At 37.7% G+C, this 24,838-nt stretch overlaps 2 protein-coding genes across 3 annotated transcripts; one reads left to right on the plus strand and one right to left on the minus strand.

The window, feature by feature from the left end:
* Window positions 1–2,201: 2,201 nt before the first annotated feature.
* Window positions 2,202–16,395, minus strand: ccdc9 (coiled-coil domain containing 9). Of its 2 annotated transcripts, none has more exons than XM_084125751.1 (15): window positions 16,286–16,395; window positions 15,759–15,814; window positions 15,269–15,373; window positions 14,893–15,042; window positions 12,804–13,136; window positions 12,325–12,408; window positions 12,069–12,236; window positions 11,272–11,456; window positions 10,793–10,851; window positions 8,661–8,775; window positions 7,700–7,841; window positions 7,109–7,580; window positions 6,152–6,280; window positions 5,957–6,055; window positions 2,202–3,543 (listed from the first exon to the last, which is right to left on the minus strand). In XM_084125751.1, exons 2-15 carry the CDS (start codon window positions 15,759–15,761, stop codon window positions 3,539–3,541), a joined length of 2,049 nt encoding a protein of 682 aa, XP_083981877.1. In that variant the 5' UTR covers window positions 15,762–15,814; window positions 16,286–16,395; the 3' UTR covers window positions 2,202–3,538. The 2 variants fall into 2 exon arrangements, with proteins under 2 accessions (XP_083981877.1, XP_083981878.1); XM_084125752.1 differs by having other exon boundaries at window positions 11,272–11,453; window positions 16,286–16,383.
* Window positions 16,396–17,617: 1,222 nt separating this feature from the next.
* ppm1da (protein phosphatase, Mg2+/Mn2+ dependent, 1Da) lies at window positions 17,618–23,934 on the plus strand. The gene is made up of 6 exons (XM_084125753.1): window positions 17,618–18,212; window positions 19,342–19,570; window positions 20,653–20,777; window positions 22,219–22,400; window positions 22,484–22,714; window positions 22,810–23,934. Exons 1-6 carry the CDS (start codon window positions 17,729–17,731, stop codon window positions 23,185–23,187), a joined length of 1,629 nt encoding a protein of 542 aa, XP_083981879.1. The 5' UTR covers window positions 17,618–17,728; the 3' UTR covers window positions 23,188–23,934.
* Window positions 23,935–24,838: the final 904 nt, after the last annotated feature.

Here is a 24,838-nt window from a genome sequence, read left to right on the forward strand (position 1 = left end):
GTATCACAATAATATATTATTATTACATTATTATATAAAATGTAAGTTTATCAGTCGTCCATTTTAAATAAGCAAAGTCAGAGTAGAGGAAGGATATCTGATAAATAGTGATAAACAGTGATCCGCACTGATAAATGTGCTGTGTTGGGACAGTTTGAATAGTGCATTAGAAATAGCTGTAACAGCTCGAGTGAATCCAGCGCCGCACGTCTCTCTATCCCTGATTGCACAAGAGGTTTGTTGTCTTCGTGGTGTTCGTGGAATCACCCGGTGTCCAGAAGAGCACATAGTAGATGGCTAAGAAGAAAGCTGCGACTGAAACACACATAAAGTAAGCGATACCCATCGCCACTTTCACCCAGATCTTCGTGGCTCTTTTGGCGTGTTTCACCCTCTGGTCTCCGGGATAACTCGGTCGCCGAGTCTCTTCTCCTCCGTTTGTCCGGACGGGTTTGTCTCCTCCTCTCATTCTGAGATAACTGTGATTCGTAATAATTCCAGCGGTCAGTGTTTGTTCTTCAGAGGCTTTGAGAAATCTGCCGTGAATCCCGATTCAGGTGAGCGGATTCCTGCACTTCTTCTCTGAGGGATGAGTGTCGTCTCTGCACCATCAGTGTTTTAGAGATGCACAGACACAGGAGTTGCACTGGGTGAACACTGGGCGGAGTTGATTGGCCTTCGTCTCTTATGGAGAAAATTATTTAAAGGTGCTCTAAGCGATGTTGGGTCAGGTGAAGTCACTTCTTGTTGACGTTCAAAGTATTGTCAAACAAAACGGAGGCTTAGCTCGACCCTCCCTCCTCATACCGTCCCCTTCCCCTCCCTTCCGTGCTTCCTGAAACAGTCATGAACCATTTAGAAAAACCAAACTGGATTTACCCACCTGTCCAGCAAAAACAGAGCCACCTGAATTTCGGATTGGAAGCCCTTCTGTCTGCGGAGTTCTCGCCACCTTTTGAACGCTTTACCGATGTAAATTCGGGACTTAGCGCGTTCCTTCTCCTTTTCCCTATTCTTTGTTATTTGTTCATCGGAACGTCGTCTCTTTGGTCGTATGTCTGCCATATCAAAATTCTCAAGAATATATAGTTAGTAGTTGTCGACATCTCTCCTCTAGCTAACTTCCCTCATCATGCCCCCCCCCCCCCTCCTTAATGTGCACAAGCACTAACCCCCCAAACCCCACCCCCACCTCCAAATCATTCTTGTCGGTTATTGGCTGGAATACTGTTTGTTATGTTTCTTGGTCCAGGCTGGGCCAGTTTGTTTTTGTTGCTGTTTGTGGAGCCTGGGCTGTCTACAGAGATCACGTTTTTTTTACAGTGTGTTCAGGGGACAGGCAGCTAGCGGATAGTGAGGAGATGTTTGCTGTATGTGACAAAAAATGTTTTGGCCTAAAAAATGCGTGACATCGCTTAAAGCACCTTTAATTATCCAAAAGGTACAATATACAACATGACTTGTAAATATTATTTTTGTAAATAAAAGTGATTAAAGGCAGGCTACTAGCCCACATTCAAATGCTGACTGATTTAATTATTTTCAATAACTACACTGGAAAAAGGATATTCATTCATTTTAATGAATAAATGATTTCAAAATCCAGTGAAAAAACAGTTAACTGTAATTTACCTTATATATGGTAATAATAAAATTGTTACTTTCAAATCTTTTTATTATTTTATTAACAAAAGGCAATTATCTTGTGTGTTATAGGGTAAAGGGGCTAACCATCACATTTGCTTACAACAATCCAATAACATAAAACAATATTTTTTTGAAAAAATGGTTGTGCTTTATTTTACAGTAGGCAACATGTAGAAAGTACTGGTTAATAGGCCTATAAAGTAACTACATAGGTTAAAGGAATATTTCACTTAAAAAATAAAATTCTATCATCATTTACTCACCCTCAAGTTGTTTCAAGAAGATATTTTCAAAATATCTTCCTTTGTGTTCAGCAGAAGAAAGAAATTCATACAGGTTTGAAACAACTTGAGTGAGTAAATCATGACAGAATTTTCATTTTGAAGTGAACTATTCCTTTAAGGCTAGGTTTAGGGGTAGGTTCAGGTTAGTAGTACCTAGTTATTACCCAGTTATTGATAACTATAATAAGTACATAGTATGTACAGTACATGGGGAACAGGAGTGTAAAATAATGTGCAACTGAAAAAATGACTGAAGACAACATCTTGAGCCAAATTTGAATTAATACATAAGGCAAAGATGTCATTTATTTGATATGACAGCTTACAAAGTACAGAAACATTTGCACTGCTTGCTTACTGTTCACACATTATAATATGGCGATAAAGCAACCAAACAATATCTCCAGTAAACTAAAACAATAATAAAAAAAATAGATTGCATGTAGTCTTAGAAGAAAACTTAGAAGGAAAATCCTACAAACACTTCAGTATCATGCTACATGCACATTTGAAAAGCCAAACCAAACCTCCTACAAGAGGCAAACCAAATTATATATATATATAATTACCCCAAACAGGAAGACATTTCGTCTGCAGGGAGATGCAGCAGGTACGATACAATCACAAATGTCATGATTCTTTCTGCTCCATGAGCTCAATTGAAAAACAGGGATATACAACTCACATGTGAAGAGAGAAGCAAGCACTTGCACAAAACATTGGAATGTCTGTCAGTTTAAAAGTTCCTGCTCAATTCATTTAAATTCAGGAACACACAAATACACCTGTGATAAATGCATATGATTACTAAACAAACATGATGAATAAACAAACCACTAAAAATGATGAATAAACAAACCACTAAAAATGATCAAACTAATATTAGATTTGATAGCAATGAGGAACACATTATCTGATGCCCCAATTGTTAATTTTCCTCATTCAAACCCTACAATTTACCATGATTTTTTCTTTGGTAAGTGTGCACATAATGTCTAGGGCACCAGTTGTTAATAGTAAACTTAAAATCTACAGCTCATCCTCAGTGAAAATAAAATTAAAATGTAATTTGAAAATTTCATCTTTATGTAATAGTTTCAAAAGTAGCCCTGACAAAAACAAAAAAAGAAAAGAAAAAAGTAATGCCCTAGTTTACAAAGGGATTAAAAAAAAAATCAAAAAAATCAAGCATGCCCCTCTCAGCAATAAATACACTATGTTCCTTATCGACCCTCAAATGTAAATCTGAACTCAGATATTATGTATCTTGAGTGCTGTTGTGCCAAATTTTGGATAAAACTACATTGGGGAACAGGCACTTACACCGCTCCGTCATAAAAATGTAATCTTGCGGTTTGAGTGACATGCTTTACTGTTTAATCAAGGTAAACGTGAGAAAAGAGCAGCAACACAACTCGACAGCAGCATAGAGTCCCAACCAATGAGGAATATTTGGATGAAGCGTTGGCAGGGATCCAAAGACGCTTCCCTCGACCCCTTAAATTTACAGTCAACAGTCGTCCATTACACCTGACGTCTCGTCTTTCCTCTGCTTACCTCCTCTCTCAGTCTGTGGACGCCTGAGTTCACCTACTGCATTTTAGTCCTCAGCCTGTTGACATACATAAAAGTAGTCAGGATGAAAAGATTAACATGAAAACACCCAGTATAAGTGATCTAATAATAATAAGAAAATGCTAAACCAGCATTTCAGTTGGTTTGGTTGACAAAAAGAGCAAAAATGTAAGTGTATCGTTTCATTATAGTGCCTCCTAATGTAAAACTAAAAGACAAAATTTAATTACCGCTCTGATCTGAAAGTTGCCTACAGTTTCCTCATAAAAGCTTTTTAGCAATAAAAAAAACAGTTTTTCTGTCTTTTCCTCCTTTTAAACACGCTAAATGCTGCATAGTAATTGAATTACAGGAAATACAAGAATCTTGTTATTGAGCCATTAGCGTTTGCGCTGATTTGATGGAAATCTGAAAGAGGGAATTGGCCACAAATCACATCCACTCATTAGTTGCTAATGAGCAGCTAGTAAACGGGTATGACGTAATGAGAATAAGCAGGAGGAGAAGGACAGTGATCCCAAGTGACAGGGTTGAGCCGGTGGCATTGGAGAGGATATGACATCAAACATTCACAAAACACTAAGGAGTGGTTCCTCAAATCAAATTGGCTCAAAGGAAAAGGAAAGACAATCAGTAACAAGCAGCACAACATTTATTTGCCATTCCAGCATCATGCCAAATGTCAACAGTATAAACTACAAATTCATCACTTGTGTAAAAAGTAAAACATCCTACAGACACAGAGGCACGGCCACATTAGCGAAATTAAAAACTCCATTGTCTTTTGTCAATAGTTTAGCAAGATATAAAGCACCGCTCACACAAAAGCTTTTAAACCAAGAAGCTTTCTGTTTGTCAATGCTGCAAATTTGCGTGACCAGTTTAAACCCATTGTAAAATCTGTGTGAGAAAATGCGAAATTCCAGATTGTGTGGATTCCTGCTAAAATGACTGTGAAAATTCACTGAGTAACGGTGAATGTGACCACACCTTATAAAGGGAATTAAAAAGAGAATTCATATTTCAGACTTTTAAAAAAACAAACTCATGAGAATAAAGGCCACCAATTTCATTTCTTTCAGAATTTCTGGCTAGATTTATTAAAACAAAACTGTTTTGTGCAAGATTTATATTTGTGTTTTTCAAATATATATTGAATAATTAATATTTCAAATTGTGTTTTTTCAAAATCCTGTTTCATTTTTGCTGTTATAAAACCAGGAATCGAGTGTGATCCTGGGTTCCCATTCCTTTTGAGCAATGAATTTCAATGTTTACAGTTGTTTACAATTACTTGAGTAATCTTTAAAAATAATGACGTATTTTATTGAGATTACTGGTGCGGATTTATGTGCATGTCAGATAAAAATTAACACACAAAAAAAATGTGGGCCCAAATGAGTCAAAACTGTTATTCAAAGCGAGTAAAAAGCGAGTAAAAAGACTAAAGTCTAGCCGATTAAATAACTTAGAGCACTAGAAAACTAGAAGATTACTCACAAATTACCATGATTTTTAAGATTTAATTAATTTTCTATGCCTGAAAAGCAACATTTTAAAATGAAACGGCTGTTTCAGCAAGGCTGAGGGAACCTTGATCATTTCAGAGGACTTATTATTTTACAGTCTATATGAATAAGGAATGGATTTTATTTGTAAAAAGTACCCTGATTTGCACACTGGTGAACTTAGTACATTCATTCTGTGTGGCATGATAGACATTCACACATGATAAACATTAAAATGACATAAAATCTAATAAAATGCCATACAGTCTCTGGAACCACATTTGGTTTACCCTGTGTAATTTATCTCTGCAAGCTGCTCTGGGAGAAATGCCAAACAGCTTTCCCCCATAATGATAATCAAACGGGATCCTGTTGGGATGATGTTATAGATCATTCCCATTTACAGTCCACACACTCACACATTTATAAATGCTTTTGCAAAAATGGAATAAAATAAAAATGTTTATTTGCTCAAGCAGTTTGTGGCATGCATGGAAAGGGAAAAAGCCAGAACCCATATCCAAACACATCATCCAGGGAGAGGTGCATGAACGACAATGAGGGGGATCCGGGAGCACAGTAATTGTGGGATATTAGTCGTGCCAGAGGAGGTGTGCAAGGTTCACAGTGGAAAATGACAGCCAGTGTGAAGTTGCAGACAGAAGCAGTCGGTCCCAGAGGAGGGAAGGACTGTCAGCCTGAGGAGCTGCATTCTCATATGTCAAAGTCAATAGAGACAAGCCCGATAGCAGACACCATCTCATGCCATGAGACAGATGGACATGGGACATAAAGGAGACATGAGTGTAGTGAACAGGGAGAGACACAGAGAGACCAGAAAGACTGAAAAAAGGAGGACGTTGATTAGTTGTTAGAAGTCAGCTGAAGTAAGGGACTTCTTTCGAAAAGCCACAGTCTCAAAGCTGGTAATAAGAACAGCACCTGAGGACGGTTGCTCTGAAGAATCCACTGCCGTTTCCTCCCCAGGCTTTGTTTCAGACTCACTCTGACCCGGCTCTAAAATAGGGACGTCACTGTCCTCTGCATCAAGAGGATAAATAGCATATTACAATTAATTCTTCATTTGGAGGAAATCATATTTTGAACTTTGTGTGTTAATGAAATGTTTTGACATACTGCTCTGGTTGGTGATGTCTGGGGTGGGCGGCACTTCGGAATCTGCTGTGTCATGGCTGCTCGAGGTGGTACAGTCGGCAGATTCAGCAGGTACTGACTCTTGTGTTTCACAGGAAGTTGACCCCACCACTGAATGTGAAAAGACACTCAAGTTTCACTTCTAAGACATCACAGAGATTCTGACGATACTAAAAAACATTTTTTTTTTTTTTTTAAAGACAATCAGTGGGCTTTAGCTTTATTTTAATTAACAAATACAATTTTTAATAGTTTTAGTTAGTTAGAGATTTGCTATGTGGTTGTTCTTTTTAGTGTGTTACTATGCATGTGGTTACTTGAACCCTAAAGTATGCTTCATTTTCAGCCCAAATCACGAGCATATGCATGCAATTGTCTACAACACTGGGTCTACTCGAGCCATGCTTCTCCAACCTGTCCTGCAGGACCCCCAGCACAGCACATTTTGTATGTCTCCCTCATCTAACACACCTGATTCAACTCACCAGCTTTTTAGTAAAGACTGCAAAACTTGAATTGAAATGAGGGAGACATACAAAATACAATGTGCAATGGTGGGGGGGTCCCCAGGACAGGTTTGAGAAGCACTGCACTGGGGGTAACACTAATGGCTGGGCTGTTGCTTGGAAGAACTACTCAAAGTAGATCAGAAAATGGAAGTAAAAATAACGGAATATGAAGATCTAGCCAACAACAATGAATATGCGAGGAGGTACCAGCGATTGTACAACTTGACTGAAAGATTAGAAGGAGAACACAACTGTACTCGTCTGTAAGAGTTCATGGGCAATGGAGTCTAAGTTGAAAGACTAGAATGCTTGACCATGTGTGAGATGTAATGGCAGGTGGAAAAACAAAACATACCCCAGGCTTTGTCTTAACAAGCACCACTAAAAAGAGAAACTGTGATGTACTAAATAAAGACCATGATTATTTCACCTGTAGATGTACTTTCGTTTCTTTCTGGTTCTTCCGGCTGGCTGGGGGTGGTGGACGTGTTATGTTCGGCCTGGTTGCTCTTTTGTTGGGCTGGACTGCTTTCAGTGCTGCTGGGCCTCAGAGGGCTCTCGCCCAGACTGCTCTTAGGAGAAAGCATCTCCATTTCTTCACCCCAATCTGACACCGGCTGGTGGCTGTCCAGTGGGGAGAAAGGGCTAAGGGGTTTGGGCCCTTCTGGTGTACTGAGCGTCTCCTGCGGGGAAGGGATGTGGACTTTGGGTCTTGGGGTACGTTTCTCTTTTGGGCTGGGAGTAGCGGGTGCAGGAGAGGAAGGTTTTTTTTCTGTTGGTTTAGCATCTTTCGAGTATTCCTCGTGATCTGCTTTTTCATCTTCTTCTGCATTTTCCTCTTCACCATCACTGGCATCCTCCCACTCATCTTCATCCTCTTCAGCAAGGCCTCCATCACTCTTCTGCACAGCAGGAGAAGGTCAGGAATAAATGAAACAGACAAATTAAAGTCAACTTTCATTCAAAAGAACTCTTGGTACCATAATACTCTATACCTATTAAGCGTTGTCGGGCATCTCACCTTGTCTGACAATGGAGCCTTGAGGGTGACGTCCTCACTCTCATTTTCTTTCCCTTTGTCCTTTTCATCCGTCTCCTTCTCTTGCTCCTCCTTTCTTCCTTTCTCCTCTTCATTTTCTCCTTCCCACCGATTATCATGCATGCTTTAGGAAAGAATCGTGTTGCTCAATGAATGCTGAGTCAGGAAATACTCTCTAGAACGATAATTTCTCTACCCACAATGCCGCCTGCCTCCAAATAGCAATTGCATGTAGCAAATAACAGGCCCTGTTACCACCTGGAATGAAGAGGCATTTTTTGTGATTCGATCACAAGTGGTCAAGCTAAATACAGGGTCTAAAACATTTCGTGATCAGATCACAGTAACCACATATGGAGAAAGGAGTCTCAGCTGGACACTTGTGATCAGATCACTGAAAATGCATCTTAATATCAGGTGGAAACTAGACCATAGTTTAGATCACATAACTAAAGCCTAGTGGCTACTAGAAAAAAGGACAAGCCCTTTAATGGCCATGTCCCAAATGGTGGATTTGAGGGGCACTTGGTGTCTTATAGACTTGCGACGGTCACTGCATTCGTGTGCTCATTAAGCTTATGAGGGAATAGATTGTCTGACTTATTTTAAGTTTCAAAATTGTGTTAATGAGCATATTCCTTGATGTGTACTTTTCTACAACGAACTTCTACTTGAGTGTGGACTGCACAGTTTAGGGCATGATCTAGGACTGGACAGGTGTGTCCAATCCTGTTACTGGATGCCCAATGTTCTGCAGAGTTTTGCTTCAACTTGCCCCAGAACACTTTCTAGTAATCCTGAATACCTTGATTAGCTGGTTTAGGTGTGTTTAATTAGGATTGGAGCTGAACTCTGCAGGATGGTGGATCTCCGGGAGAAGGACGGGACATGCTAGTGCCATCCAAAAAAAAAATTCTCCACAATGAGGAGAACCATTGCATACCTGTAGCTTTTGCCCTGACCGCGGCCCATCCCTCGTCCACGGCCTCCCTGTCTGGGTTTGCCCTGGCCCAAGAACTCGCCAAAGGTTGGTGCCTTGGGTGGCCTCTTGCTGTCTTCTGCATAACAGAGATTAGAGCAATATTTATCCTTGAAGGGGGTCATGGGGCTAAGTAAGACCTTGCAAAACAATTCTGCATATGAAATCTGTGGTGGAGAGAGATGACCCTGGGCACACAATAACAGATGGCCACCTGTCATTCTGGATGCCGCTCTATGCATCACTGTTCAGGATAAGAGGAGGGGAACGGATGAGAAAAACATGCAAATGTGCCCTTGATTTGACAGCACTGTGACGAGACTTGACTTGAATGTTGTGAGGTAGATACTGGGATTGTGAAGAACTTAAAACCAAGATCAGCAAACGAGCAGCAAATGTCAGAAGCAGCAAGACTTTCTTCAGTGCAAAAGAGGTACTTTGGTATGTTTTGAGTGACAGCTTTTGAATGTCAATATTCAGGAGACAGTGTGAGAATGACAATGTTAGGGCAAGAGTGATGCAGGTTAGAAGACTGTGCCTCAGAAGGGGAAACGTAGCTTGAGTATAAGCCAACTGGTTAAAGTTAAAATATATAGTTGTTTTGAACAATTTGTTTTGCTGAATGTACGTTTTACTGAAGTAACCATATTAATAGCTCCGGTTCCAAAGGTGTGTATATATATATATATATATATATATATATATATATATATATATACACACACACACACACACACACACACACACACACACATATATAAAATTAATACAACATTTTATTTTAGGTGTTGTGCAGATGGCCTCATTTTAAACATCTCCAGAGCCTACATGGTATCTCCAAATTGTTAAGAGTGTGTTTAAGTTAAAGAAATTTAAGAGTTTTTACTGCAAATGTTAAAAAATTAAGACCAATTTTATAATAAAAAAAGGCAAAACAAAATGTATAATAATGTTTAAATAGTGTAAGAATAAATATTAAATAAGTGTTAATAACACCTGTAAAAAAATATATAACTATAAAAAGTGTAAAATGTTGGGGCCATTAAAAAAAAAAAAAAACCTCACAGGAAACTACAGGCCTGATCAGGCAGGCAGAACAAACAAATCCTTACTGTTAAGACCTGAAGCATCTCCTGTCTTTCCGTCCACAAATTAAAGACCTCCACAAATCATACGTTTTTTTTTTATTATACTTTTTAGGATATTTTGCGGTCTTAAATTTTGTAAGTGAATTTGAGTTATCTTAATGCATTTTTAGGATCCACAAACACCTGAGATACAAGTGTGACTGGCAATGCTTAAGGAAAATTAAGACGAGGAACTGTTACAGACTTATTTACCACAATCAAAACTAAAATTACCATTAGTTTTGTTTCCATTAGTCAAAACTAGAATATTAAACACTTCAGTTACAGTGTTAATTTATGAACACTTCATTTACAGTGTTGCTACTTACGTTAATGATATTATATGACAGAATAACCTCAGCTTTTACTGTGAGTTTTTAAAGAAGAAAAGGTCAATCAAGTCAAGAACACAAGGAGTGGCTGGGTGCATGTTTTCTGCTCAGCAAAATGACCGGGAAGCAAGTCTGTAATGATGGCTATGCAACTGGCAGAAAGCAATTATGAGCTATCCAGAGACAATAGTTAATCCAATCAGATACACACCCACCCACTATAATTTATTATGAAGGAATGGAATGCAATTAGAAACTATCAGTGCAGGAACAGCCGTTTGCTTGCACTCAGACTAGGGCCAATGTGAAGTGGGGTAAAGACACACACACACACACACACTCCCATGCCTTAAGCTGACCTGAAGGTCCACTGCGTTGCTGTACATGGGCATTGCGCCCCCTAGCTGCTGAGAGACCACAGCACAGAACATCACCAAACAGCCAAAAAGTTTCACAAAGCAAAAATGTAATCAATGTGTACATGTAACTACTCTATACTGTTGATGTATGACAGACTATTGATTGGCTGTATAAAATATAAGACACTCCAAAAAACATGGGGTGACATTCATGGTTTTTGCAGAACAGGTGTCAGGTGGTCACTCTGTGTGTGTGTGTGTGTGTGTGTGCGATTTACCTCTCCTGTTGCTTTGTTCTTGTGTGCCCTCTCCTGCCACAGCTGAGTCTTCCTTGAACCTGTGAAAACACCCCAGGGTCACTGGCTGTCTTATTCTCACCCTGTCAGCATGCATTACTCCCATCCAGAGTCTTTCTCTGTCTCTCTTTTAACAGTCTGACAGAAATAAAATTGTCAGCTGAAATGAAAGGCATAATTCACCCCAAAAAATAATAATTCTGTCATCATTTACATCATTCCAAACCTGAATGAATACAAAAAGGAGAAATGTTAAAGAATGTACTGGTCTCTTTTCACCATATAGTGAATGTGCAGCATTAATTTCTTCTTTTGTGTTCAACAGAAGAAAGCAAGACATATGGGTTTGGAACAGAATGAAGAGGAGTAAAACGACAGGAATAAAATTTGAGTGAACTGGCCCTTTAAGAGTTCAATGACTCTATAGCATAGTAGTCAGCATTTATGCCTTTGACACTCACATTGTATCGGTTTTCTGCGCATCCCACTCTCGTTTCCACTGGCCGGTGGCGTTACGGTGACGAGCCAGCCGTTCTTCATCAATCTGCTCTCGCTCCTTTTTCCAGCGGAGATACTCAGCTCTTTCTCTACCCGTCATGGATAATGTCATATCCACTGAGCCTCTACCACTTGGCCTACGATTCTGCTATGAGATTGAAAAAGAGAAGGAGTTTGACAAAAAAAAAAAAAAAAAAAAAAACCCAGTTAGACAGTTTCTGAAGAAAATGACTGGCCCTTCATAATGTTGCGGTATTGTAGGTTGTTGCCAGGGTGTTTCTATGCAGTTGCTAAGGGTATGTTTTGGGTGGTGTATAATTGATATTCTGGTCTCTATACACTACTGTTAACAAGGTTGGTAGATTTTTTAAATGTTTTGAATGAAGTTTCTTATGCTTGCTAAATTTGATTTAAAAATACAGTGAAAACAGTAATATTATTACAATTAAAAACAACTTTTTTCTAAATGTATACATTTTAAAATGTAATTTTTATAAAATTATTCTAATATGCCGATTTGGTTCCCAAGAAACATTTCTTATTATTATAAATGTTGAAAACAGTTGTGTTTTGAGACAAAGTTCAAAATATCTTTTTGTAGCAATGTTGTACAAACAGTCTTAACTGTCACTTTTGATTAGTTTAATGCATCCTTGCTAAATAAAAGTATTAATGGGGTCTTACTGACCCCAAACCTTTAAATGGTATTGTATGCGTCTTGCGTATTAAGCTAAACCAAAGAAATTAAAATGTTCAGTACCGTCCATTCTCTCTCAACCTCTGCACCAGTCTTCACATTGTCAAAGTCAACTCCACCCCAGTTGCGCACATGTCGTCGGCTTCCCTCCTTGCGGTCAAGGTCTGGGATTGGCCCACTGCGCCGTGGGTCATCAAGGAAGTTCCTGATGGGGTTCTTCTCTCCCTCAGCCTGCAAAAGATAAATGTGTGTGAATATATCAAATAGATAATGGCTTCTTCTACATTATTAGGAGAAAGTTGGGTTGATCGAAACATACCTTTTGACCTCTCTCATATTCAGCAATCTTTTCCATCTCCTCATTCATCTTCTCTATGTTCTGTCTTCTTTTCTCCTCCCACTCCTGAAGAGGAGAAATTGGATATCAACGGGATATCAACTCTATCAAAAAATGCTTGTAGATTACGATGCTTCTGTCTAGATACTAAATCTTTGTTACTGTTTTCAAAGATCTAAAATATTCAAAAAGAACATTCATAAAGAATTATTCCTGCCAGTGCTGGAAAATTCCTTATATTTATTTAAACAGCAATGTTTCCTCTTACAACATTATAATATATGCTTGAAGAAGCACCGCTGTGTATAAATAATGAATTTTGCAAGCAACAGCAGTACGGGACTTACATTCTCCTTTCTGTACATTTTGCACACCTCCAAATGACTTTGTAAGTGAATGTATTACAAAAATGTTCTACAATATCTCAACCACAAAATGATTTAGAACATGTCAATGGTAACCTTTGATTTCCTGTCTGAGCCTGGTCCTCCTTGCGTTCCTCCTCGTCCTCCTCCTTGCGTTCCTCCTCTTCCTCCTCTCCGCCCTGCTCTAAAGGAGTGTTCAGGACGGGGAGGACCATCTCCACCTTCACCATCCTGAGGCTGCCTTTCTGGCCACGGTTCGCCTTTGTTTGGACGAGGCTCTCTTCTTCCCCCACGGTGGCCACCTCTGCTCAGCCGGCCTGATCCGGTTCTGTTGGGGGGGCTCTCAGAGCGAGGCCAACCAGACTCTTCTTCTGGACCCTGGTCACCACGATTACCAGCTGGTTTCCTGTCATTCACCACACGCTTGTCCTAGAAAGTGTTATCCAGTGTAAAGTTTTTTGTGGATTTTAGTCCATGAGTAAAAAACTCATGACCTGTTTTTTTTTGTTTTGTTACATTCATAAGGCAGAGTAATTTTATAGTATAGTATTTATTATTTTTAACAACTTATAGTGGTTACTCAATATTTTGAATTAGCTTTTATAATTTCATTTAAACTAATTTTAGTAATTTTTTATTATGTCTTTTGTCATTTTTATTAGTATCTTCAATTTATTTTTATTTCACTTTTATTTATTTAAGTGCTTAAACTTAAGTCAGGTAGTTGCCAAGACACCATTTCAAATTTTTCACAATTTTAAGTCTAATATTTATATTTTTGATTTATTTCAATTTAATACAACTATTTTTAATTACAAAACAGCATATAACATATTACCATGAACAATATCTGTGAATCTGATTCTTTTACAGGGCAGCGATTCCCATTTCTAGTTTAACAAGTTTATTTTCTAAGAAAAATCTCTTACTTTTCAGTTATTGAAAGGCATGACCTTCACAGACCACGATAGGAGGCTCAATCACAGCTGCATGGGCCATCTGTGATCCACTGAAACTCTACAGGTATTGATTAAAATGCTCTACAGCTTGTCTCAGCCTTCCCCAGGTGGGAAATTAAAAGCTGTGAGGAATGGGAGTGGCGATTAACTTTTACAGGCTCTTGTTCACTATTAAAGCGGATGCAAATCATTAGAAGGCAAAATCAAACTTTAATTAAGAAACATGGGTACTTATCCAATACATACTCACGTATCCAGTTCCCATATTAATATTTTAGTTTTAAATAGCCATCTCTCTGACAAACTATGGACTTTAGGGCTGTGAAGATACATCACAGTTCTTTGTAGGGGTGCGCAATATGTATCATCTATGTCGAAAACTAAAATAAATCCACTTTTTTAGAACGAATCAGTGTCAATCAGTGATTCAATGAATCAGCTGTTTAAATGACCTGATTGATTAAATGACTCAATCTTTGTATATTTAAGTGTTTTTTTTTTATCATTTCATATTTACATATGCAAATTATCATAGTCTTATTTATGCAAATGTAACTGCAGTGTAAATGCATTCATACCACCTCCTCTGATCTGTATTAAACAATCTAAGTACATCTAAATTACACTTTTTTTTTAAACCTTTTTTGTCAATATCACACACCAAGAACTAGTTATTTTTTTTTCACAATACTTAATATTCAACAATATTATTGATCTGACTGTACTGACACTGTTGTGTGAGAACTGAACTGAGCTGGACGATTACATTTTTGCAGAACTGCTTTATAGATGAAATAAACTAATTTAATAATTGATGATCTTTACAATGGAACCGATTTAACACTGAGCCGATGCAAAAAAGCATTATTTTCCTGTTATCACTGTAAAGCTGCTTGAAAACAATCTATATAAAGCACTATATAAATAAAGGTGACTTGATTTGACAATATTGCACTGACACCGGTATCAATATAGTTATTTTTTACAATTCAGTTAATGAAGCAGGTCATCTAAATAAACAGAAGTTCTGATACAGTATTTCTCATGAGTTTATATCAGATAAAAAAATTAGGCAAAATGCACTAGAGATTGCATCTGATCCTGCAGACATTCTGTTTTTTTTTTTTTTTTTTTTTTTGCAGAATCAATGATAATGTAATATATTTAACCATGGCACATTGTTGTAAATGATCATTCTATGAAATCATTCTGCCGTCTGTCTTTACCCCAGCTGGTTTAGCCAAGTCGACGGTCACTGAGAAGTTCTCCTTCTCTATCTTTCTCCGTTCCGACTCAGGCTCATGAGGGCGGGCTTTGCGAGTTGTTGTCACAGCGATGCCCTCCTGTTCAGCCTTTTTCTTATCTTCCTGTATTTCCTGGTGAAACAAGAGAAAGAAAAGTAAACTAAATGAATTAATAAAATCTGATCAAGTTAAAAGCTTTGAATCGGAGCATCTCAGGGGCTGAATGTTACGTACAATGAATAACAACCACAGCCAATTCTTCAAGTCAAAATAAATAATTATAAGTACACACACACACAAAAAAACCCCTGATTGGCAGAGTTGCAGCAGACTATTAAATTTCAGCATCCAAATTCACCTGATATCTCTTGACCAAAGCCTCATTCTTCTTCCTTAGAGCTTCAATCCTTTTGTCTAGCTCAGCATCTTTCTCCTCCTTTGTTTTTAGATCCACCACAGCAGACTGACCAAAAGGGAAGAGAGAGATGTCACACAACTGCAGCCAATACACGAAACAACAATGTGATTACGTTTTTCTTCGGTTACAGTGTTAAAACACTGGGTCGGCATGTTCAACATATTTAGACCAGATCTGGTACTGGGAATAATTTGTCCAGGAATTAGCATATTATTGATTATGTTTAACATCAAATATAATTATATAATCAATTCATATAATAATACAAACATAATTCATATATATGTGTGTGTGTGTGTGTGTGTGTGTGTTATTCTTGTGATGGCAAGTGTCACATGATCCTTCAGGAATCATTCTAATATGCTGATTTGGTGATCAAGAAACATTTCATGAACATCTTGTATGATAGAATGATGATATTGAGCCTCACCATGGCTGGAAGCCTGTCCTAAAACAAAAGGTAGAGAGCTGAAGAAACTCCTATACCTAAACGGGAAGAGACCAAGATAAGATGATGCAATGGCGGCAAAAAAAAAAAATTCTTTCTTTTTTTTTTACAAATGTAATTGCATGCGTGATCACGACCCCATTCAAATCAAACACTATTTGGAGAGGTTGGCATCATCATAAACCTTCTTATGAACACAGACTATATAAATCCCTGCATAAGCGTATTAGTGAGAACACATCACTATGAACACAAGAGCTAAACGTCTGTATACATTGGCAGTGCGTTTACAGTAAACAATGTATCTGAAAGGAGTGTGTGGACTATCACAATGTATCAATATCACCAGAGAAGCCGCCAAGTGTCTATATGTGCCCTATTCAGCAGCCATGCTCAAGTCGTTTTTTATTTGTTCAGTAAAACAAAAAGTCAGTTGAAAATTACATACAGACACACTCCAGCATACATAAATCCATGCATAAGACATTTACAAATTCGCATTGTTTTACCTCTGGCAAGTGCAGCGCCCCTAAAAGTGGCTTGTAAAGTGCAGTCGATCAACGGAGACCGACTACTCAATCTACTTCCGTTAACATTAGCTTCCACTTCCAGATGATGTGAGCGTCAAAACAGGCGGAATTGCAAAATAAAAGTCATTTAGTGTCGGACTTGACCTTTTTTTTTTTTTTTTACAGTTTACGAATTTGACCGATTTGATTTGCTACAGCTGGCAGAGAAAAGCATAAAAAAGGGTATAATTAATTCAATAAATATACACTGACAATTACTTACTATAAAGTCTTATTACTCTGCAAAGCATATTGTTCAAAGCGGACCATCAGCATCGTAAATCCTAAAGTTTTTTTAAAAAATAATTTCCATAAAAAAAAAAATTATGTGCATTTAAACATTAATTTACAACACTATACTTATTACTATACCTTTGCATCAAATTACAAAAAAACTAGTAAACACCTGTGAGGGCGTTTCAAATACAGTGGCTGTGGAAGTGAAGGTAAAGTTTACATCTTTCTCTCTTTTGACTGTCGTAATCAATTTCTCTCTATTTTTATTTTATTTTTTTTTACTCTTTTTGTTGTGAAAGTTGTGAAAACACAAATGTAGAGTTTTTCTTTTGATATCTGAGCAAATGGGAACACAAAATAAAATATATTTAATGTAGTATCTCATTCACCGCTATAAGTTTACCCACCTATGAGGACTTCCGCTTTTGGGAAACCCGGAAATGTGAATTAATTACATAAAAATTACAATCGCAGCAATAAAGTTTGCAATTAGCAAACATTATAAATATGAAACTGTGAATAGAAACAAAATATGAAAAAATGGGTTGAATTAGCATATCATGGTACTGAGTCTTTTAGGCTTACAGCTCCATCTGCTGGAAACAGCAAGGATTCCCAAAGCAGATAGATCGATCGATCTATCGATCTATCTATCTATCTATCTATCTATACTTATTATATACACGTGTGTGTGTGTGTGAGCCCTTACTCATCCCAACCCACATGGGAGTCATGGGACAGACTGGAAAGTCAATACAAAATTTCCTATGTCAAAACTACTGCAATACAGGCGCTGGAAGAAATGAAATGAATATTTCATTAAAAGATGTGTGTGATATGTGTTTCATGCTTGTCATTACTATATTTACTAACCATAGATAGATAGATAGATCGATCGATAGATAGATGTTTATTATTATATTTGTTAATATTGTAATACTTTATGCTACAGCAATCTCAATGGCTCTTCTCCGTCAAACCAAAGGTCAAATAAAGTATTCCAGTGACCATGCAGTGCATTACCATGGTGGCTCTGCGCATGCCCACAACATCGAAGGTAAACAAAGAGGAAAACGCGCACCCGGCCTGAGTCCTGCCTAAACATTAAACGCTGCTCTTCTATCGGCCTTTCTACCTGATCAAAACATGGATGTGACATTTTCATGTCGAGCAAGTATTTATTATGACCAAGGCGGTAGGAAATACATGGAGGATTTAGTGACGATGAAGCAGGAGGATGAGCCGAGTGAGGATGAACTGAACGCCGCCGAACGTGGCGAGATCGCGGCACCAGCAAAAGACCAAAACCACGACGCTTCAATCCAAGACTCCATTCCTGGATCTATCACTGTTACCTATGTTCAAGATGATGATCCTAGCTCTACTCTTCAGCAGGCGTCGATGCCCACCTCGTCTCGCTCGTCCAAACACAACCGTGGTCCGCGGGCTGTGTCTATGTTCGCCGTGTTCGACGGACACGGGGGTCCGGACGCCGCGCGCTTTGCTCGCGACCATTTGTGGGGCCACATCAAAAAACAAAGAGGCTTTTGGTCTGACGACGACGACGAGGTGTGCGCGGCTTTGCGAAAGGGATTCATCTCTTGTCACCATGCCATGTGGAAGAAATTACGTAAGTTGTGAAATTGAACGTTAGGTTACATACATATACATAATGTTCTCGTTTAACGCTGCTGGGTTAAGTCCCTGCCATTTTGGACGTGCATTGCAAGGGAGAGAGTCGGAGCACATTTTGAATGAGGGCTGCAACATCAGATGCATCCCGCCAAAAGAAGTTGCACAACCCCTGCAGGTCACACCGAACAATTTATAAACATCTGAACTTAAGTGGCACCACATCAGATAGTATCACGCTTACAGGCAGAAATCACAGCTCAACACTCCTGACACCTGCAATATGAGTTAGTTTTCTAGATGCACATAACATTGTTATGCTAATTGAAACGTTTTTACTCAAATAAATGAACATATTTTCTAAGAAATATACTTTAATGTAAATTCTGTACATTCACTTAATATGAAGACTGTAATTGTGTCAGTTTAAAACAAAAACAAACAAAAAACGGTCAAATGCCCTCATGGCCGCCGCAAGTTGACAACACGTGGCTAGCATGTCGAGCAAGAAAACCAAACAATATAAAGACAACACAGTATACTAAATACACAACATAGCAGTGGAGCCAAGTTAAAGGGATTGTTTACCCCAAAATTCTCCCCTATTGATTTACATAGTATTTTTTTCACAGCCAACTGTTTGGTTACCCATATTCTTCAAAATATTTTTTTGTGTGTTTGGCAGAATAAAGAAATTCATACAGGTTTGGAACAACTTGAGGGTCAGCAAATGATGATGAAGAATTATCATTTTTGGGTGAACTATCCCTTTAAGTTCAGAGTGATTATATGACCTTAATTCTTTTGACCGATTGTAAAATTGATTAATATCTAATTGATTCTGCATTAAAAGGATAATTCAACCAAAAATGTTCCTCATTTATTCACCCTCATCATTCCAAACCTGAGTGGTTTTCTTACATGGAACATGGAAGAGTTGAAGCCAAATGTCTAGCATGGCTGTTCCTGGACTCCATGCACTTGCCGTTGCATTAAATATACAGCTTGGACTTATTTCCTTTTTTCTTCCACATCTACAACAAAATCTTCATTTTTGCATCTGTTTTAAACAGAATGGTTAAGTCATCACTGATCTGTTTTGAAAAATATAATCTGCTTTCTTATAGCGGAATGGCCAAAGACGGTTACAGGACTTCCTAGCACATCAGGCACAACTGCAAGTATCGTCGTAATACGACGTGACCGGATGTATGTTGCCCACGTTGGGGACTCAGCAGTAGTGTTGGGGGTGCACGATGACCCCTTTGACGAGTTGATTGGAGCGGTGGAAATTACGCAGGACCACAAACCTGACCTCCCGAAGGAAAGGCAGAGAATAGAGGGGCTCGGTGGCAGGTGATTTGTTCATTCAAACAGTTAGTCACACACACAACTAATCTGAACAAACTGTATTCACACACTTTTGGTACCTTCTGCTTTTGATAAAAGATGTGTGGAGGCGTGTTTTAGCCACACAGATGGAAGAGATTTTTTTTATGATTTGATAGTAGACTTTAATGTTTTGCTCTTTTTGGGTCAACCTTAACCTGTAACCATCATCGTCCTTTTGTTTTATGTCAACACTCATCAGGAAAACACACACTTCAACACTGTGTGTCTGCAGTGGTCAGACTGGTTTTTGTTTGTGCACCCAGAGCTTTAAAAATGGGACAACATTACCAGACACGCTCTCACATTTGTGACCCTGGATCACAAAACCAGTCACATGTCGCACTGGTATATTTGTGGCAATAGCCAACAATACATTGTATGGGTTGAAATTATCGATTTTTCTTTAATGTCAAAAATCATTAGAATATTAAGTAAAGATCATGTTCCATGAAGATATTTAGTAAATTTCCTACTGTAAATATATAAAACATTTATTTTTGTGAGTGAATGCAGCACAATCGCGAACATAAATGAACAACTTTAAAGGAGATTTTCTCAATGTTTAGATTTTTTTGCACGTTCAGATTCCAGATTTTCTAATAGTTGTATCTCAGCCAAATATTGTCCTATCCTAACAAACCATACATCAATGGAAATCTTATTTATTCAGCTTTCAGATTATGTATAAATCTCAATTTCTAAAAATTGACCCATGTGACTGGTTTTGTGGTCCAGGGTCACATTTGTTCTCATTTACATAATCTAATCACAAGCTTTCTTTGTCTTTTAGGCTAAAAGAACTTAAGCATATCAACACGATATAGACCAACATTCAATATTAATGTCTTCCCCCTTTTTTTTTTTTTTTTTTTTTAAATAATGGCTTATGGTAATGTTTAAACTCTAGTGAACAAATTTTATTTGAGGTCAGGCTTAGTTTTGGGCAGAGCAAGGTATGGATATTTTTGGTCAGCAGTTTTTTTTTGCATATTAAACTTAAACTATGATGAGATCCACAACTGATCATTGACACATCTCTCTTCTAGTGTCATTAAAAAGTCTGGAGTCAATAGGGTCGTGTGGAAGAGACCCAGACTCACCCACAATGGACCAGTGAGAAGGAGCACCGTCATCGATCAGATCCCATTTTTGGCTGTGGCTCGAGCTCTTGGTAAGGTGCACATGATGAGGGTTAAGCTATTTTGTAACATGAGGTCGTCTTTGGAAAAACAGTGACAATGTTGAGTTTCAATGCATCTGACAAGTCAGCAGAGACTGTGTACTGTCCTACAAATTGCAACATGCCACCATGATAATCTGTTCTTTAGCAACAACAAACAGAATGTGGAATTGCAACACTGGCTGATTAGAGGTTTAGCAAGGTTGTCAGGGCTCGACAATAACGACTGTGATGGCCTGAGGCCAGCGTGAATGATGCTCTGGACAGTTAATGGAGTTGTCATCATAACGCACTTGAATGGACAAATACAAACACAATTGTATCATCAACATGATTTGATGATCAACGACAGTTGATTACTTTATTTAATTTGTGTAGTATTTCTCACCTGAATAATACTATTGTTAGGCCTACCTAGGTTTTATAGACCTTATAATGCAAATCAAAACTTAAAAATGGGTGATGTCATTAATTACACTCTCATGTTGTTCCAAACCAGTAAGACTTTCGTTCCGAAGATCTTTTTTATTAAATCTAAGAGCTTTCTGTTCCTTCATTGACAGTCTATGCAACTACCAATTTGACGCTTCAAAAAGTTCATAAAGAGATTGTAAAACTAATCCATATGAATTGAGTGGTTTAGTCCAAATTTTCTGAAGAGACTTGTTCGCTTTATATGATGAACAGATTTAATTTAGGCTTTTATTCACATAAATGCTGATCAGCGAACATAAACAGAAGCTTAACCGAACTTGCTTGACGCGCGAGAACAAACCTTATGCAGAAGCTCAAACGTGCTGCGTAACACATGAGAATGAATCTCATTGGTTCTTGCTGAAGCTCAAACGTGCTGCGTAACACATGAGAATGAATCTCATTGGTTCTTGCTGAAGCTCAAACGTGCTGCGTAACACATGAGAATGAATCTCATTGGTTCTTGCTGAAGCTCAAACGTGCTGCGTAACACATGAGAATATAGCATTGGTTCTCACACGTCAAGCAAACATGCTTCCGTTTACCACAAATGAAGTGTGTTGATGAATATTTATATGTGAATAAAAGCCTAAATTCAATCTGTTCATCATTATAAAGCGATCGTGTCTCTTCAGAAAATTTGGACTAAACCGCTCAATTCATAAGGATTAGTTTTACGATCTCTTTATGAACTTTTTAAAGTGTCTGTTGTGTAGCTGTCTATGGAGAGTATAGAAAGCTCTCAGATTTCAGTACGAAAATCTTCATTTGTGTTCCGAAGACGAACGAAAGTCTTACGGGTTTGGAACGACATGAGGGTGAGTAATTAATGACAGAATTTTTGGGTGAACTGTCCCTTTAACTGAATAAATGTGTCCAAATGCAACTGATTTTCACATCAGGTTTTTTTTGTTGTTGTTCATATCCAGTAATGTAATGTATATGTATGTGTGCTCAGGTGATCTGTGGAGTTACGACTTCTACAGCGGAGAGTTTGTAGTGTCACCAGAGCCTGATACTGCTGTTATCAAGCTAGATTTGAAGCAGCACCGTTACATCATCTTAGGCAGTGATGGGTTATGGAACATGGTATCACCGCAGGAGGCTGTGTCTATTTGTCAGGACAATGACAATGCCAAGGTGAATAATGTAAAATGATGCTTCGACTAAGGTTGTAATCGTCTTTTAAAAACGTTCGCTTACCTGAATGTTTATTCCAACAGGCGAAGAACCAAAAGGAAAATGTTTCAAATGCCGTTCTGCTTGTGAACCATGCCTTACTGAGATGGCGTCAACGCATGCTCCGTGCTGATAATACCAGTGCCATTGTTATCTGTTTGGAGCCGTTCGGGACATCCAGTGAGTGCTTGCCACCTTATGAGATTGTGTATAATCTACAGGGACCAAAGTGTGGCTCTGTTCCCGAATCTTGCACTGACTCTTTGCCAACTCAGGTTAGGAACGTCTATGATTTTCTAATTGACAATACAACAGCAGTGTAGATTAAGATGAAAAATAACACCACACTCAAACTTCATATCTTTTTTAGGTTCCTGATGCTCAAGGACAGCACATCCCAGAGAAGAAAAATGGCAGCTGTGATACAAGCGCAATATTTGTATCATCTCCTGAAAGCCTTACAAGCTGCGAGGACCTGCCTTGTGATGACTCACTGGAAAATGAGGCCAATTGTGATAGAGTGCCTACAGGCAAACGGATGCTAGAGGATTCCTCCTCGCCTGTGCTGAAGAAACCCCGTCGTAGTTTGTCCCAGTCCCCTTTACATGAGTCCTCATGTACATCCTCACAGAATTCGAGCATACAGTCCTCTGCGAGGAGTGACGGCGGAAGTAATGGTCAAAAGCAGTCTGAAAACGTCCAGACGCTGCTTCAGCAGCATGGGAAGACTACTGTATGTGTTTGCTGACATTCATGGTCCTATTACAATGCAATCTGTACATTCATGCTGGATAGTCAGACTTTATTCATATAGTTCATATAAGCTACTGAGAAACCAAATCCTGAAGCAAGTAACCATGTCAAAAGAAAACTCACTAACTTCCATTCACAACACTCCTATTTTAGTGTGTTTTATGTATGTTTTACTCCATATTTTGAAGACTAATGAAAAGAAAACGTGTTTTGTTAGATTTTAAAGGTTTTAGTTTTTCCTCCATTGTGTGTCCAGTTTTGTAATGCTTCAGGTCTGTCAGGTAGGCATGATTGGTCAACTAGGGATTTTTGCACTTTAAGTTGAATTTGTGCAGTCTTTGTGGAAGATGGGAAGGTTGTGGGGAAAAATGACCAAAAAAAGAAACGGTGTCTTCTGAGAAGATATTTCCCTGCAGCTTACATGTCACCTGTTTCAAAAAAAATTAATCTACTTGGGATCAATGCTATAGGTTTTTTTGTACATGGTTTTACTGAATAATAAGAACGGTGCATCGTGTGTAGTGTTCACTGATGTCTTAACCCTCTGTCATAAGGTTTAATGTTATATGCAAGCATGAACTTTATTAATTATGCATTATGGATTTTAAACATTACGCTTGTTTTAATGTTTCCAGGTATTTCATTAACTTTGTTTTTTTTTCTCTGATGGGAGAAATTGTCATTCTAAACTGAAGGTGCTGCTATGCTAAACAGGTCAATAAAACATTTTTTACAACAAAAACTGTTTGTTAATAAAAACATTGAATACTGTTGTTGAGGGGACAAGTGAAAAGAAAGTGGATTTCAGTTAACATGATAAGTTATTCTAATATTACAGGTTTAAATATTTTTTTTTATTATTATGCTTGCAAACATTATAGATATGACATTAATAATATACAACTTTGTATACAATACACAAAATATATCAACAATATGTTCAATGTCATTTGAACATAGAGGATAATTTTTTTTTTTTTTTGCTAAAAGAAAAATAACAGGAAAAATAGGAAAGAAATAGAAATTTTATAGAAAGAAAATACCATGAGGTTAAGATATTATTTTATACAACAGTTAGAATGTACATATTAAAGTCATTAAATTGAGGTTGTTTTTACTTGCTTTCTTATTTACTGAGGATGAAATAATTTTAAGGTACATTTGAAATTCTAAAAAAAAACAACAAAAACTGGTTTGCTGTGGTGAATTTACAGTTATGTATATAACATTTGCTAAGAAAATAAATTACATTTATCACAAAGCAAGCTTTGTTTTTAGTGGGGTCAAAATCAAAGTATCCAAAAATAATATCTTAAATGGTTACAGATACATCTAGCTGGATATTATCTTTAATAAATGTGTCAATATTTTTCCATAGTTCAGAAAGAAACATGACCAAAAATAAATGATAAACAGTTTCTGTGTGAACTTGGCAAAATGAGCATCTTGTGTCAATATTAATTTTATATTTAATCATAAAATATTTAACAGGATAAAATGTTTTTATTATTTTGAAAGACATTTTTATTATTTTTTCAATTAAAATGTGTAAATAAATTATTCCAGTAAAAGATCGCAGGAGAGTTATGCTTTAAAAGTTGAGAACCCATTCATAGCTTCTTTACATTTTTTTTCCGGAAAAAGCC

Source organism: Abramis brama, assembly GCF_963993115.1.
Source record: "Abramis brama genome assembly, chromosome: 10".
Taxonomy (NCBI): Eukaryota; Metazoa; Chordata; class Actinopteri; order Cypriniformes; family Leuciscidae; genus Abramis; species Abramis brama.